This window comes from Musca domestica, unplaced genomic scaffold (assembly GCF_030504385.1).
Source record: "Musca domestica strain aabys unplaced genomic scaffold, Musca_domestica.polishedcontigs.V.1.1 8, whole genome shotgun sequence".
Lineage (NCBI taxonomy): Eukaryota > Metazoa > Arthropoda > Insecta > Diptera > Muscidae > Musca > Musca domestica.
Genome location: NW_026712409.1, coordinates 14,051,467 through 14,069,262, shown reverse-complemented (window position 1 = coordinate 14,069,262; position 17,796 = coordinate 14,051,467). Strand labels below are relative to the sequence as shown.

At 37.1% G+C, this 17,796-nt stretch overlaps 1 protein-coding gene across 1 annotated transcript; it reads right to left on the bottom strand.

Moving 5' to 3' along the window:
• Window positions 1-11,299: 11,299 nt before the first annotated feature.
• Window positions 11,300-14,860, bottom strand: LOC131800468 (uncharacterized). Its single transcript, XM_059130814.1, has 3 exons — window positions 14,725-14,860; window positions 11,418-11,790; window positions 11,300-11,309 (listed from the first exon to the last, which is right to left on the bottom strand). The coding sequence occupies exons 1-3, from the start codon at window positions 14,774-14,776 to the stop codon at window positions 11,300-11,302; spliced, it is 435 nt and encodes a 144-aa protein (XP_058986797.1). The 5' UTR covers window positions 14,777-14,860.
• Between the last annotated feature and the right edge of the window lie 2,936 nt (window positions 14,861-17,796).

The window sequence follows — 17,796 nt, the reverse complement described above, 5'->3', positions numbered from 1 at the left end:
GAAGATCCATATACACTTTCCTATATGGGAAACCAATATTTCGAGGTGTTACATAAATTCTGGCCCAATCAAACTTATAATACCCCCAACACATAGTGTTGTAGTCTATAAATATTATGTGAATTGTTCGTAACCCAATCTAAAAAAAAACACCTATTTCATAAAAAAATTAATTTTATTTCATTTTATTTCTGTAACAATAACCGGTTATTTATTCCCGTTGAATTTGTGGCGGCAGTTTAGAGGCATCTCCAGTATAAAAATAAATAAACGCAAAGCACGTTTTTATCACAGACATGACAAAAACACATCTAAATTAACAACAACGAACAACAACAAATTCTCTGATGAGGTAACTGAAATCGGGTTTTAATGTTTTGTAGTTGAAAGTGTCACCAACTCAAAATCAAGGTCAGTGTCAACGTAACAACGGGTAAATAGAGGATGGTAATGAGAATGCATAAAGCTGTAACTATTATACCCCACACCACAAGGTGGTCAGGGTATTATGTCGTTGTACATTTGCTTGTAACCATGGTACAATAAGGAGGTAGAAAAGTTTCGTAAAACTAAACAAATACAGCCCTGAGGCTATGTCCGCTTCCTGTCAGAATTATTCAAAATTACATGCAAAATAGCGCGAAATATGAATGATGATGAAAATGTGATCCTAAATGTTCAACCTTACAATTTCATGGCAAATCTGGTATGTATCATTAATGCGAGCCCCACAATTTAAGTTTTTCTCCAATTTTTGATTTTGAAAATATTTTATTTTTCAAAACATATTTAGAAAAAATTTGTAATCAGCTGGTAGCTCTACCTTTCCTTTTTCGTTGTACCATGCTTGTAACCTAGAGAAGGATGCGAGTTAGACCCATAGTTACTTTTGATGTTCTGCATAAAATCACATTCTGAGTCGATTCATGCATGTCCGTCCGTCTGTCCAGGTATTTTTGTAAACAAAGTATTGGGCGCATTTATTGCCCGATCCAGATGAAATCGTTTAAAATTTAGATATAGCTGCCATATACAGGGTGAGATGAAACAACTGCAGCCAACTTCAGACTGCTGTCATTTCTAAGCCACTCGTCCGACAGCTGTTAAAATTATTCTAACTACAGCTCATTATATTGTTTACAAGCGTACCAAAGCATTTTGGTGAGAATTTTCCAGATAAAATGTTGCTCGTGATGGAATTCAAGCGTGATAGTGTGATTTCTTTAAATTTGGCTAGAAAACCGCAAGGGGCTATCATTGGAGCACTTCAGCATTTAAATGAGAATAAATCTTTTGTAATTTTTGTACCATCGCTCGTTACTATGATACTGGTAGCGTAGCCCGCCATCAAGGTAGTGGACGGAAGAAAACAGCAACATCAGCAGAAACGCTTCCAAAAGTAAAGAAGCGACTTGATCGAAACCCGCATCGTAGTGGCCGAAAATGGCTCGTGAGCTGAACATATCACAATATTCCATTCGGCAAATATTGAAAAATGAGCTCGGGTTAAAGCCATTGAAATTCCAAAAAGTGCAAGGACTTACACCGCAACAGCAAGAAAATAGACTCAAAAGAGCTAAAGAGTTGCTTCGCTTGGCCGAAAGTGGTGAACTGCAGAATTTGGTTTTCTCGGTCTCCGATGAGAAAACATTTGTTGTCCAGCAGTTTGTAAACAAACAAAATGGTCGTGTTTACTTGCCAAAGAGGTCAGCTGAAAATTTGCACCTTCGGATGGCCACTGGAACTCAAGCGCCGGCCATGGTGATGGTGTGGCCCGCCATGAGAGCCGATGGTCGCTCCCCGCTTGTATTAATCGACCGTGGCATCAGAATAAATGCCGAATATTATCGCGAAATTATTCAGGATGGACCTTGTACCTTGACAGACCTTGGACATTCCAACAGGACTCAGCACCATCGCACTCAGCGCCACCCAAGAATGGTTACAAAAGGAGATTCTTCGCCGGGAACGGGCCAAAATACCCCGGAGCAACATTCGGGCAGCGTGTGACGATTTCATTGGCCGTTTGAAGGCCAAAATTCATGCCAAAGGTGACCAATTCGAATCTAAATCTGAACTTATTCTAAATGTTGATGCTATTTCCGACATTTTTTGATTTCGTTCAATAAAATTAAAAAAAAAAGTGTAAAAATTATTGCGTCTGGCTTTGTTGCAGTTTTTATACCCTCCACCATACTATGGAGGGTATATTAATTTTGTCATTCCGTTTGTAACACCTCGAAATACTCATGTCAGACCCAACAAAGTATATATATTCTTCATCAGCGTAAAATTCTAAGACGATTTTGCGATGTCCGTCTGTCTGTTGTAATCACGCTATATTTCGAATGAATTTAGGCCATGTAGGTCCACGTTTTCATATAGCCCCCATATAACGGTACCTCCCGATATTCGGTATTTTGATGATATTAGCGACATTATTCACCGGAATTGTTTCAAAATTGGTATTTGAAGTTCGTTATGGGAACTACAGTCTGTGACAGAAAATTGTCTGTGCGGGTCCAGGTCTTCGTATAGGCCACATATATTAGTACCTCCCTATATTCGGTATTTGGCGATTTTAGGTACAATACCCACCGAAATTGTTTGAGATGTGGTATTTGAAGTTCGTAATGGATGCTACAGCCTGTGACAGAAAATTGTCTATGCTGGTGCAGGTCTTCGCACAACTCCAATTTAACGACACCTCCTTATATACGATATTTTGATGATCTTGGCTACATTATTCACCGTTTATTTCACGTTTCGAATTTGAATATGGTAATGGCTTATGACAAAAAATGCATATGTATGTCCACGTCGTATAGACCCCAATATAACGGCTATATTCGCTATTTTTAAAATTTTAACAGAATTTTTTGAGGATTTTATTTTTGGAAAATTTCCAAATTCGTTGCAAATGGTGGAGTGTATTAAAAGTTCGGCTTTTTAACTTGTTTTATCTCATTCTGCTTTTTAACTTGTTTTATCTCACTCTGTATATCTTCGTCCGATTTGCCTTTTATTGTGCACGATACATGCAACATCAGCCCAAATAGTATGGAATATTGCTTATACGACCAAATTAAGTCTGGAAATAAGTAGGCCAAATTTGATGGAAATCGGTTCAGATAAAGCTATAGTTGTCATATATAATGTTCATCCGATTATTAATATGCACTCCGTAACAACGACATTCGGGAAAACATATTAAATAAAGCTCAGAAATACCTTTTGCCAATTTTTATCGAGATCGGTTCAGATTTGGATATAGCTCCCATATAGTTGCCCATATTCGACGGACCCATCTGGCAACGCTATAACTTTTGACAGAGATGTCACATTGCTTAATGAAATACCGTGTTTGAAGCGTCAGTCCAAGCAGATTTTTACCATGAACCAATACACACCATGCGAGCGCTCTGAAATAGTTGAAATTTACAAGAAGTCAATTGTGAAAACTCAACGTGCTTTTAAAAGATTAAAAAATTTGAGAAGTGCGCCTTCTAAGAACACCATTAAGCGTTTATACGAAAAATTTTCGACTGGTAAGGCTCTTTCTATTCCGAAGAGGCCATATAAAAGTCGACCAAGGCGATCGGCCGAGAATATCGCTGCCGTACGAGCCAGTGTTGAGAGGTCCCCAAGAACATCCCAAAAACGCCGTTCTCAGCAGTTGGCCATGGCTCGGTCCATTTTACAATGGATTATTCACATTGATTTGCATTTGTTCCCGTACAAAATTCAATTGACGCAAAGAATGTTGCCTGCGGACAAGCCTCGTCTATTGGAATGGGCCCATGGGTCCGTCGAATATGGGCAACACTGTATATCTTTATCCGATTTCCAGTTAGGTGTGTTGTGTTGAGTTACAAAATTTAAAAAAATCGTTTTATTTTATTGAAAAGAAAAACATCTGATCAAATCAGCCCTGGTGTAACACAGCTTTACCTTAGAAATTTTGAAATACGGTTGGCTGTAAATTGATACTTAAATGAGAGATCCCCCTATTGCATAAATTGTTTTCCATATGAGTCATAAATCAAATTTGTAGATTATAAAATGAACACAATGTTTGAAATACTTTATTGAATTTCCAGTGTTTTCCAAAAAGTTATAATTATTTAAAGGAACCAAGTAATAAATTTTATTTATTTATTTATTTATTTATTTTTTTTTTTTTTTGAGAATATAAATCCATTTCATTCGGACTTTGCTTCCTCTTCTTTAGTTTGTCCTGTAAAAGAAGTAAAAATTACGAATTAATTTTAATAAAGAGAAAACAAATGATAGATTTTTACCCTTATTAACTTGTTTGGATCGCATGAATAATGCATCCACGGCCTGGGATAGTGGCATTCCTAAAAGCAAATGTCCGAAAAAGGCCAACATAGTCGATGCCATTGTTGTGATCATACCTTGGGAAATCTAAAATGAATCAAATTATTTTGACAAAATGCTTTAGATAATTTTTAGGAAAAATCAAAATCTTACAATTGTTAGGCCATTAACATATGGAGGTTGGCGATGATAGGCTGAGGTGATCCGTAGAATCATTGCGTGCCATAAATAAATTTGGGGCGAAAGTCGCCCAAAAATACGAAACATTGGCAAGCGACAGAAATCACTAACAATGGCTGGAGAATAAGAATACGAATTTTAAAAATTACACATGAATTTTAGTTTATAAGGATTGTGTCAAAATTATAAATTAATTAAATTTTAATGGTAGAGCAAATTGACAATACAACTCACCCGGACCCATAATTAACACAATACATGGATGTAATACAATACATAGATATAATCTAAAGGCCCGATTACACTGTCTGTCAGAGTCTTACATATGACTTTTTCGTATATTATGTTTTTATACCCTCCACCATACATAGTATGGAGGGTATATTAAGTTTGTCATTCCGTTTGTAACTCATCTAAATAATCATTTTAGACCCTACAAAGTATATATTCTTGATCAGCGTAAAATTGTAAGACGATTTAGCCCTGTCCGTCCGTCTGTCCGTCTGTCCGTCTGTTGTAATCACGCTACAGTCTAAACGGATTAAGATAGGAAGCTAAAATTTTGCACAGATCTCTTATTTGTCTGCAGGCAGGTCAAGTTCGATGATGGGATATATCGGTCCACGATATCGTATAGCCGCCATATAACTTTACCCTCCGATATTCGGTATTTTGATGATTTTACCCACATTTTTCAACGGAATTGTCTGAAAATCCACACAAGGAGTACCTTGTGGGTACTTTATACCTCGGAAAAGAATTATCTATATAGGTCCACGATATCGTATAGCCCCCATATTACGGTACCCCCGATATTCGGTATTTTGATGATTTTAGTTACATTTTCTACGGAATTGTCTGAAATTGTACACAAGAGGTTCTTTGAGAGCAGTTTACCCCCTGACAGAGAATTCTCTATATAGGTTAACGATATCGCATATCCCCCATATAACGGTACCCCCGATATTCGGTATTTTGATTATTTTAGCCATATTTTCCTATGGTATTGTCTGAAAATCCACACAAGGAGTTTTTTGTGAGCACTTTAACCCCTTAAAGGTAATTGTTTATATAGGTTCCCATATATCGGCACCTTCCGATATTTTAAAGATTTTAACAGAACTTTTAATGGATTTTATTTTTTGCAAATTGTCTAATTCGTTCCAAATGGTGGAGGGTATTCAAAGTCCGAACTTACTGCTTTTTTACTTGTTAATTCTTATAACATACTTTAAGGAGCTCCTGATAAATTTTGTAACTTAAAACAAATTAAATAGTATCAGCCGGTTTTGCGGACAACTATGGCCCCAGCCTTGAATTATGAATATTCTAACTGTTGACCCTCTGTAGGAGAGGTTCCGAAGCAGTTGGCCAATATTGTCCAATTCGTATCTGACCTAAAACTAATATAAATATTACAATGTGCCATATTTGGACTATATCATCTACTTCCTATACTTTATATGAGATATGTATGAGCAAAAAATATGTGGAAGTTATGACCCTTTTTGGTTGAGGTACCAGAACGGCTTGGCAGATATCTAAAATCTTCACAGCTGATTTTACGTTAGCAAAAATATTGGGATGCGTGAAATTTAAAGACAGTTGGATGCTTATTAAACGTTTTGTTTTTTTCAAAATTTTGAACCCTTTGTGGGGGAAGTATTTTAAGCGAACAGGAAGCTTATATCAGATTTTATGATCGTTTTGGTTATTTAAAATAATGACCCTTTGTCGGGGGCATGGGAAGAAGAAATGGTCCGATCTCTACAATCTTTATAACAGATTTTGAGTTGATAGAAATATTGAGATTTGCCAAGTCTGAATGGAAGTGGATGTTAATTTCGTGTTTTAGGAGCTTCATGGATATTCAAATTTTTGACCCTTTGTGAGGGAGTTACCAGAAGGAGTGGACCAATACATCCCATCTTCGTAGCAGATCTTGTGTTAGTAGAAATAATGGGATGTGTGAAATATGAAGAAACCAGGATGCTTATTTCGAATTTAATTATCGTTTCGGTTATTCAAAACCTAGACCCTTTGTGGAGGAGGTACCAGATGGAATTGTCCGATCTCTACAATCTTTATAACAGATTTTGAGTTGATAGAAATATTGAGATGTGCCAAGTCTGAATGCAATCGGTTGTTAATTTCGCGGCTTATGAGCATCATAGATGTTTAAAATGTTGACCCTTTGTGTGGGAGGTACTAAAAGGAGAGGACCGATATTGTCCATTTTCGCACTCAACCTCGAACTGATGCAAATATTAGGATTTGTAAAGTTGGAGCAAAATCTGTGCAGTAAAATATTTTCTTTGAAATTTGCGACCTTTTGTGGGGGAGGTACTTGATGGAGTGGACCTGATCTAGCACTGATGCAAATATTAGGATTTGCAAAATGAAAGTAAATTGGGATTATCCTTTCTCTTTCTGTGTAGTAAAATATTTTCTTTGAAAATTACGACCTTTTGTGGGGGAGGTACCAGAGGGAGAGAGTCGATATTGCCCATCTCCGTACCAAGTTTGGGCCAAATCGGATACTCCCTTTGATGGCTATCGTGCACACAAGCCAGACAGACGGACGGACGGACCTCGCTAGATCAACTCCAAATGTCCTCAAACGGATTTGGTCCAAACAGACCTAGGATCTAAAACTCTTATTTCGACTAGGCACGTTTTGACCGTATCAAATGATATATACCCTCTCTAGCCATGTGGCTGAGGTTATAACAAGTAAAAAAGCTGTAAGTTCGGCCGAACTTTTAATACCCTCCATAATTTGGAACGAAATTGGCTATTAAAAAAAATCCGTTAAAAATTCTCTTAAAAATACCGAGTGTAGCCGTTATATTAGGGTCTGGACGACGGCATGGACCTACCTAGGCAACTTTTGTCATAACCCATTACAATATTCAAATCCGAAACTTTGTCATCAAAATACCGAGCATAGGGAGGTACTATTTATTATATGGGGGCTATACCCAAAACGTGGACCTGCAGAGACAATCTTCTGTCATAGGCTGTAGTATCCATTACGAACTTTGAATACCAAATTTGAAACTATTCTGGTGAAAAATGTCGCTAAAATCATCAAAATGCCGAATATCGAGAGGTACCATAGAGTTTCTTTCAATTCTGAGGAACGTGTAAAAATTCTACAAATAAATGTGGAAAAAGTCACCTTACATATGACTCTAAGATCATGTGTAATCTAGCCTTAACTTAGAGCAACTTACATTCCGAATCACAGGCCAAAATCAACACTGGTATAAAACACACCAATAAAATCCATAAATTCCGATTAAGACCCGTATATAAGGCCGTCCACAACGAGGGCTCATGGAATATCATAATCGTCCCTACATAATCGATAATCCATCCCGCCAAGGGTACCACTAACCACAGGTATTTTATTGTTTGTTTTAATTTTTGACGTCGGTCTTCGTGGCAAAGATATTTCTGATATATTTCTCCGCACAACACGCCGCACAGATAACCACCCAGATTTGTATAGAAAGGTGTATAGGTTTGATGGAATAGTTTATAATCTTTGACGAAGACATGGCGATAGGTCCTGGGAAGAAAACAAGGATATTAATTGGTGATCCGTATTAATCGTGTGTGTTATGTGTAAACTTACTCTGGTCCCGCCATAAATGAAGAATCCAATTTAAAAATATAACTTATGGCGGTTGGAATGGCCACTGCCAGGAAACCCATTATGGTATAGATGTACTTTTAATACTGGGGATATCTGAAAGGGTTGAATGGTTGAAAATTGTAAAAAAAATTATGGAAATATCTGTCGGAGTGCCCATTGGGGGTATATACAGTGCCAGACAAAATTATCGACACAGCAGACAATTTTATGTTCAGTCCTTTTTTTCCGCAAAAATTAGAACATTGTTGAGTATCCTTTTTCTTTAATAATTTCTTCCAATCTTCTTGGCATTTACTTACTTCAAAACGAAAATAATTATCATCGTGTATACAGCAAATATTTGGAAATTTGATGCCAAATACCATGTGTGCGGACTTATCTGCGGGACAAAGAAACGCGAAAATATTTAAATGAAAACCAAAAAAATGTCAAAACAAAACTTACTGTATCTTTTGGGGAGAAATTATTAATCATTAATAAATTTTTCCACCAAGTCGTGCGACCAAAAGTGCGACCCGGTTCGATAATGTGACGCCAGTAGGGTCCATCAGCTAGACTTGTCAAAATTATTGAATTAACTCCAATCAAGGCAATCAGTGTGGGAAGGAACCTAAAAAAACAAGTAAAAAAACAGTAAAGAAAGTCTTAAAGTCGGGCGGGGCCGACTTTATGATACCCTACACCACTTTGCTAATTTAGTAGAGCTCCGAATAAAAATTAAAAGTTTTTATGGGAGAATTCAATCATACACGCTATGATTATAAGTATAATTTAAAGTTCTAAAGACTTAATATGCCAAAGCATTTGTATCTTTTAAATTCGGACTTGTATTGCTCATTCGATATATATGGAAGCTGTATCCAAATCTGAACCGATCTTGATAAAATTTGGCAAATATATTTCTGAGCGGTATTTCAAATATATTTCCCTGAATATCGTTGTTACGGAGTGCATATTACGGGTGGGGGTAAGAAATATAACAAATCGGATGAACAATATATATATATGGGAGCTATAGCTATATCTGAACCGATCTTCACAAAATTTGGCATACTAGTTTCTAGACGCAATTCGGTCGTAAATGCCAAATTCCATCCCATTTGGGCAAATATTAGACGTTTGGTGCACAATAAAAGGTAAATCGGACGAAGTTATATATGGGAGATATATCCAAATCCGAACCGAACTAGATAAAATTTTGCAAAGGTACTTCCTGAGCTATATTTGATATATATTTCTCCAAATATTGTTGTTACAGAGTGCATATTACCGCTGCGGAGGACAAAAATAACAAATCGGGTGAACAATATATACATGGGAGCTATAGCTATATTTGAACCGATTTCGATTAAATTTGGCATACTTATTTTCAGGTCTAATTTGGTTGTATGTGCAAAATTCCATACTATTCGGGCTGATATTACACGTTTGGTGCACAATAAAAGGCAAATCGGACGAAGATATATATGGTAGCTATATCTAAATTTAGACCGATTATCTCCAATTTCAATGGGGTTCGTCCTTGGGTCAAACAAATGGTTTGTGCAAAATTTTATCTGGATCGGGTAAGAAATGCGAACTGTACTTTGTTCACAAACATACATGGACAGACGGACGGTCGAGCGGACATGCATAAATCGACTCAGAATGTGATACTATGCAGATCATCAAAAGGAACTATGGGTCTATCTCGTTTCCTTTTGCCTGTTACAAACAAATGCACAAAGACATAGTACCCTGACCACCTTGTGGTGTAGGGTATAAAGAGCTATGTTCCGCCGGGCCGAACTTATAATACCCTCCACCATTTAGAAGGAACTTGAAAATTTTCAAAAAACTTCCGGAACCCAACACTTAAATGAAAACTATTGTATGGAGACTATATGAAGACGTGGACCTGCTTACGATTTTGTTTTGCATTGGCTGTAGTATCCTTTACGAACTTCTAATACCAAATTTGAAACAATTCCGGTGAATAATGTCGCTAAAATCATCAAAATACCCAATATCGGGAGGTACCGTTATAGGGGGGATATACGAAAACGTGATCCTAAGAATTTTTTTGTCGAAGGCTGTATGATCCATTATGAACTTCAAATACCAAATTTGAAACAATTCCGGAGAATGATGTCGCACAAATCATAAAAGTACCGATTATCGGGTGGTACCGTCATATGGGGGCTACACGAAGACGTGGCCTGCCACACACCCATTGCGAACTTCAAATACGAATTTTGAAATAATTTCGGTAAATAATGTTGCTAAAATCATAAAAATACCGAATATCGGGAGGTACCGATATATGGAGGCTATACGAAGACGTGGACCTGTATACGACATTTTTTCCATAGGTCGTAGTAACCATAAAGATCTCCGAATACGAAATTCGAAACGATTCCAGTACATAATGTTGCTGAAATCGTCAAAATACCGAATATCGGCAGGTACCGTTATATGGGGGCTATACGGAGACGTAGATCTGCACACAAAAATTTTTGTCATAGGCTGTAGCACCCATTGCGAACTTCAAATACGAAATTAGAAATAATTTCGGTAAATAATGTCGCTAAAATCATCAAAATACCGAGTATCAGGAGGTACCGATACGAAGATGTGGACCTACATACAAAAGTTTTTGTCATAGGCTGTAGTACCCATTGCGAACTTCAGATACCAAATTTAAAACGATTCCGGTTAATAATGTCGCTAAAAACATACCGAATATCGGGAGGTACCGTTATATGGGGGCTATACGAAGACATGGCCAACTTACGAACTTAACCTGCCTACTGGTAAACTATGCATGTATGCAAAATTTTAGCCTTCTATCTTAGTTCGTTCGAAAGATATAGTGATTACAAAAGATAGACGGACAGCCGAACATCGCTAGATCATCTTAAAATTTTACGGTGATCCGGAATATATACACTTTGTAAGGTCTATTATAAATATTTCAAGGTGTTACAAACGGAATAACAAATTTAAAATACCCTCCATATAATGGTGTAAGGTATGACTAGGATTAAAGTAGTGGTCAGATCCAGAACTGGAAGAATATAAACGTTTTTACTACGATAACCGATTTCCCCTTTTATAATATCGGAGAATATTGCAAAACTAGTAGATTCTTGAAGGTTCTGGGACAGAGCATAAGTTTAAATAGATCAAAACTACATAATTTATGACAGTGGTAAACACCACCACACAACCAATTTTATTCCTCAAAAGAACTTACCTCACATAATGACTTATCTGAATTATCAAGAAAATCTGCAAGCATCGCTTCCAACTGCTCTGCGGTGTGACAATTGCACTTTGCGAACATTTCAAATGCAACAGCAGACCACTCATTACCATAAACATCTCAATGATAACGGTAGAATTGAGAAACATTAAACCCACAGTGGTTTTGGCTTGATCTTCAAAATAGCCTGGATTATGAGCCGGTAAAAATTGCAAATAGAACGAGTGTATCCAGAGCACAAGCAAAGTGCTCGCGGAACGAAATCCATCCAAATAGGCAAATTGTTGACCTATTTCACCGCGATATGGTTGTGTTAGGCGATAGTAGTTGCGTATAACGGAAAATGATGTCAATAAACGCCAGGCTGTGAAATGGAAAGAGAGAGAGTGAGAGATGGAGATAGAATGAGTCAAACAATTGAGCAAAACCAAGGAAAACGTATTTGAAAAATATTTTTAAATAGATTTTGTAAAACTATGGTTTACCCTCGAACAGTTTCCTGAAATAATGAACTTTAAAGGTGAGAATACATAAAACGCTTTTTTGACTGACTTAAGTCATCGGCTGTTTTCTATGTGAAGGAACAAAGGTTGACTTAGTTCGATTTTGGCCCTACGCTCTTTTGTTCTTTTCCAAAGAAGCCAGCCCATGACCCTATTATAAGGTCTTCCTCCGAGCAAATTAATGTAAAAACAGCTGTTATTTTATCAGACGAAATGTAAAAATTCATGGCTGAGGCAAAAATAAATATTTTCGCCTTGAGAAGAAAATTTTGTGGCGAAAATGTTTGCTGTCAATTTTTTTGACAAGTGGATTGGAAAATGTATGTATAACAGCGATCCTGCGTGGTAGAAGAATACAGGTAGATGCATCTACGCTTGGGAACATTGATGAGTCAAAAAAAAAATTCAAAAATAAGTAGATTTTTATAAGTTTTTTTATACGATACTAATCGTATGTGAGGAGGTACCGGAAGAAATTATGGAAATATTGAAATACACCAAGTCTTAAAGGAATCGGGTGTCAGTTTAGCGTTCGATGAACTTCATGGATATTCAAAATTTTGACCCCTTTCTGGGTGAGGTACCAGAAGGAGTGGACCAATATATTTCATCTTCACGCCAGACCTTGAGTTAATAAATATATTGTGATGTGTGTAATTTGAAGAGAACCAGATGCTTATTTCGGATTTTATGATCGTTTTGATTTTTCAAACCTCGTCGCTTTGTGGACGTGGTACCAGAAGAAATTGTCCGATCTCTACTATCTGTAAAATAGTTCTTGTGTTGATAGAAATATTGAGATTTGCCAAGTCTGAATGGAGGCAGATGTTAAGTTCGCGTTTTATGAACTTCTTGGATATTCAAAATTTTTGTGTGGGAGGTACCAGACGGAGTGGACCGATATATTCCCTCTTCACATCAGACCTTGAGTTAAAAAAAATATTTTGATGTGTGTAATTTGAAGAGAACCAGATGCTTATTTCATGGGTATTCAAAAAATTTGACTCTTTGTGGGGGAGGTACCAGAAGGAGTAGATCGATATATTCCAACTTAACAGCGGATCTTGCGTTAGTAGAAATAATGGGATGTGTGAAATTTGAAGAGAACAAGGTGCTTATTTCGTATTTTATGTTCGTTTTGGATATTCAAAATTTTGACCCTATGTGGTGGTGGTATCTGAAGAAATGGTCCGATCTCTACCATCTTTAAAACAGGTCTTGTGTTGATAGAAATATTGAGATTTGCCAAGTCTGCATGAAACCGGATGTTAATTTCGCGATTTTTGGGCTTCATGGATATTCCAAATTTTGACCCCCGGGGGGGGGGGGGGGGGAGGTACCGGAAGGAGTTTACCAATATATCCCATCTTCGCAGCAGATATTGTGTTAGTAGAAATATTCTTATGTGTGTAGTTTGAAGACAATCGGATCCTTACATCACATTCCATAAGAGTTATAATTATTCAAAATTTTGACCCTTTGTGGGGGAGGTACTTGATCGAGTAGACCGATATTGTCCATTTTTGCACCTGACTTAGCACTGATGCTAATTTTAGGATTTGCAATATTGGAGCAAAATCTAATTATCTTTTCTCTCTCTGTGCAGTTAACTATTTTGTTTAAAAATTTCGATCTTATGTGGGGGAGGTTCCAGAAGGAGTGGTTCGATATTGCCCATTTCCGGACTCGATCTAAGTTTGATAAAAATATTACGATGTACCAAGTTTGGATCAAATCGGATATTCCCTTCGACAGTTATCATGCGCACCAGCCAGCCAGACGGACGGACGGACATCGCTAGATCGACTCCGAATATCCTGAAAAGGGTTTGGTTCAAAGAGACCTAGGGTATAAAAGCGTTATTTCGATGAGGCACGTTTTGCCCGTATCAAATGATATATACCCTCTGTAGCCATATGGCTGAAGGTATAAAAACATGTAGATTTTTATATGTGTTCTTACACGACGCCAATCGGAGGTTGTCAGAATATGCATTTTTTAATAATTGTTACAAATTTGAATAATTTTTTCATTCTAAAATTTCCATACCAAAATTAGTTTGACAGTTTATTGTCCCAGCAGCTGTGTCTATGCGACTACCTGTATTCTTCTACCATGGCTTCTTGGTGGAGAAACAAAGAAGTTTTAGATTTTTCGGATTTTTCGGAAAATAACAAATGAGCAGAGGGCCAAAATCGAACTAAGGCTTGAAATACATAAAGAGCATATTTGGATGGCTTAAGTCATCGGCTGGCTTCTTCGGAAATGAACAAAGGAGCCTAGGGCCAAAATCGAACTAAGACAACCTAAACCTCCTTTCTTCCTCTACGAAGAAGCCAGCCGATGACTTAAGCCATCCAAATATGCTCTTAATGTATTTCCAGCCTTAGTTCGATTTTGGCCCTCTGCTCATTTGTTCTTTTCCGAAAAATCCGAGCCGATGACTTAATCCAGTCAAAAAAAGTATTTTTTGTGTTCTCATCTTTAAGGTCTAGAGTTAAGAAGAAATTATAAAAAAGCAACAGAGTCAGAATTTCAGAGTGGCTCTGACATTCCTTTATTATTTTACATTTGCAAAACAAGAAAGTGAAGCGAAGCTCTGAATGTGTTTTGATCCTATGTCTATAGTTAAAGTGGAGATACATAAGAAGATAAATCACCGGCTGGTTTTTCGCTGGACTTTAGGGTGACTTAGTTCGAATTATGGATCTAATTAATATTTATGTCAAATGAATGACGCATCTTCGTAGAACGCATAAATTAGGCGTGGTTGTAAATGAGCCATTACTACTTACCTGGTGTGTCCAAATTAGTTTTGTAAAATGCATTTGTCCTTCTCTCCGGCATCTGTTTAGATTTCAAAAAATAATCAAAAAATGTTGAGAGCACAGTCAAAAGCAGGGTTATTCTAAAAAATAAAGAAAAAATAGTTGCGGCCACATCTGGAAAAAAATAGAAATATTCAAAAAATTAAAAACCAAAGTCAGTACCTCTACAATATCGATTTCGAGGTAAATGCTAAGGTCGACCAGGAAGACTACTTTTGACAACAATTTGAAGATTAACTTAGTACCCCAGTATGCCCATCTGACAACTATATTTGCTGTCAAAAGACATAACTGTGATTTGCAGTTCACGCAGAGTCCAATCAGAAAAATGCAACTTCTACTAAGCATGATAGAAGAATACAGGCATTGACACAGCTGCTGGGGCATGGAACTGTCAAATCAATTTTGGAATTGAAAATTAATAATGAAAAATTATTCCAATTTGCAAAAAAATTTTGAAATACGCATATCATAATAACCTCCGGTTAACGTTGTATAAGAAAGCGCGTAAAAAATCTGCTTATTTTTGAAAAAAAAAAAAAAAAAAACGTTTTGAAATTTTTGACATATCTATGTTCCAAAGCGTTGATGCATCTACCATGCTACTAAATTTAATGTCAAAAGCGGTCTTCTTCGTAGACCTTATATATACACCTTGACCACTACATAGCGTTTTATTTACCCTTTTCCTTCAAACTGACTTGCTCCGGCCGCCGTTCACAATATTCCACAAAGGTATTCAATTTCAGGTGATATTTCCTTTCAAATTCTTCATTTAAACATTCCTGTATCATTTGGGAGTAACTCGAACGCATTTCAAGGTCCAAGGGATATTTGTGAACCATTTCGAAATATTGAGTGATCTTCAAACACACAAGACAAACGGAAATTATAACGATAATGTTCAGAAATGCACGTATCGAAAAAAACTTACCTCATTGTTTAGGGTGAAATTATCATTTGCAGGACTTTCATTTACAAATTGCATACATCGGCTAAGACACAGGCCAAAATACAGACGATCATTTTTATAATTAAATCTATAGGCATTGTGGGTTTCAATTTTATGCCACAATTCTACGGAGTCATTGGCTTGAATCTCGGCATAGACCATACAATAGGTGGAGGCTAATTCGGAAGTACCATTTACAAAACACGCATCGTAGTCATCGAAGGAATACAGGGGAGGCAGTTCATTACGGGAATCTGAAAGAAACATAAACAGGGTGAGTTGAAAAAACTGTAACCAACTTTAGACTTGTGTGATTTCTAAGCCCCTCGTCCGACAGCTGTTAAAATTATTCCCGGTGACAGCTCATTATATTGTTCACAAGCGAACAAAAGCGTTTTGGTGAGAATTTTCCAGAAAAAAAGTTATTCGCGATGGAATTCAAACGTGATAGTACGATTTCTTTATATTTGCCAGGAAAACCACAAGTGGCTATCGTTAGAGCACTCCAGGATTTAAATGTGAATAAGTCTTTTGTGTTTCGTACCATCGCTCGTTACCGTGATACTCGTAGTCAAGGAAGTGGAAGGGGACGGAAGAAAACAGCAACATCAGCAGAAATGGTTCCAAAAGTAAAAAAGCGATTTGATCGAAACCCGCGTCGTAGTGGCCGAAAATATTCATAAATATTCGGAAAATATTGAAATAATGAGCTCGAGGTAAAGCCATTGAAATTCCAAAAAGTGCAAGAACTTACACCGCAACAGAAAGAAAACAGACTCAAAAGAGCTAAAGAGTTGCTTGGCTTGGCTGAAAGTGGTGAACTGCCGAATTTGGTTTTCTCCGACGAGAGAAAACATTCGTTGTCCAGCAGTTTGTAAAACAAACAAACTGCCAAAGAGGCCAACTGAAAATGTGCACATTCGGTTGGCCACCAGAACTCAAGCGCCGGCAATGGTGATGGTGTGTTGCCCGCCATAACAGCCGATGGTCGCTCTCCGCTCGTATAAATCGACCGTGGCATTAGAATAAATGCCGAATATTATCGCGAAAATATTCTGGAGGGTGTATTAAAGCCCTGGGCACTGAAACATTTTGGCCGCAGAACGCGCCACCTAAGAATGATTACAAAATGGGGTTCCTCGCTTCATTTCCAGCGCACAATGGCCACCAAAAGCTGCGGATCTCAAGCCGTTGGACTATTGTGTCTGGAGTATTTTAGAAGGCCAGGTTGGCACTAAAAGATACCAAAGTGTCGATCACCTCAAGCAAGCGATTCACCGGGAATGGTCCAAAATACCGGGCAGCGTTTGACGGTTTCATTGGCCATTTGAAGGCCATAATTCGTGCGAAAGGTGGCCAATTCTAACAAATCTAAACTTATTCTAAAATTTGATGCTATTTCCGACATTTTTTGCTTTGTTTCAATAAATTTTCCAAAAAAAAGAAAAATTAAAAATTATGGCGTTTGACTTTATTGCAGTTTTTTTCTTATCTCACCCGTTTTAAACATTTTTAATTAATTTAAAAAATATAAAGGTTAGAGTGCATTAAAGGCTTTTTTTGACTGGCTTTAGTCATCGACTGGCTTCTTCGTAAAAGAACGAAGGAGCATACGGTCGAAATCGAACAAAGTCGACCTAAAACTCCTATGATCCTCTACGAAGAAGCCAGTCTATGTCATCGAACCTGTCAAATAAGCGCTTTATGTATTCCCATCTTAACTCTGAGGACGAAGATTTATTCAACTCGGAGGACCAATTGCATAACATGCATCTCACTTGGGAAACAAAAAAAAAAAAAAAAATAAGAATAACCTCCAAACTTGTTTTCTCCATCTTTTGCAAAAGAGAACTGACAATACATACACTTAACTTCTCCGCCAAGGACTTGGTCCTGCAGCAAAAATAAAACCAACACCACTGCAAGTCTTGTGAACATCCTGTTGCTGATTTTTATTCAATTTCCAGTTTCAAGCGACACCCGTAAAATAATAATAAATAATTTAAAATTCAAAGGACTAAATATGCCGAAGAATTTTTATCTTTTAAATTCGGACTTGTATTGTCCATTCAATATATATGGGAGCT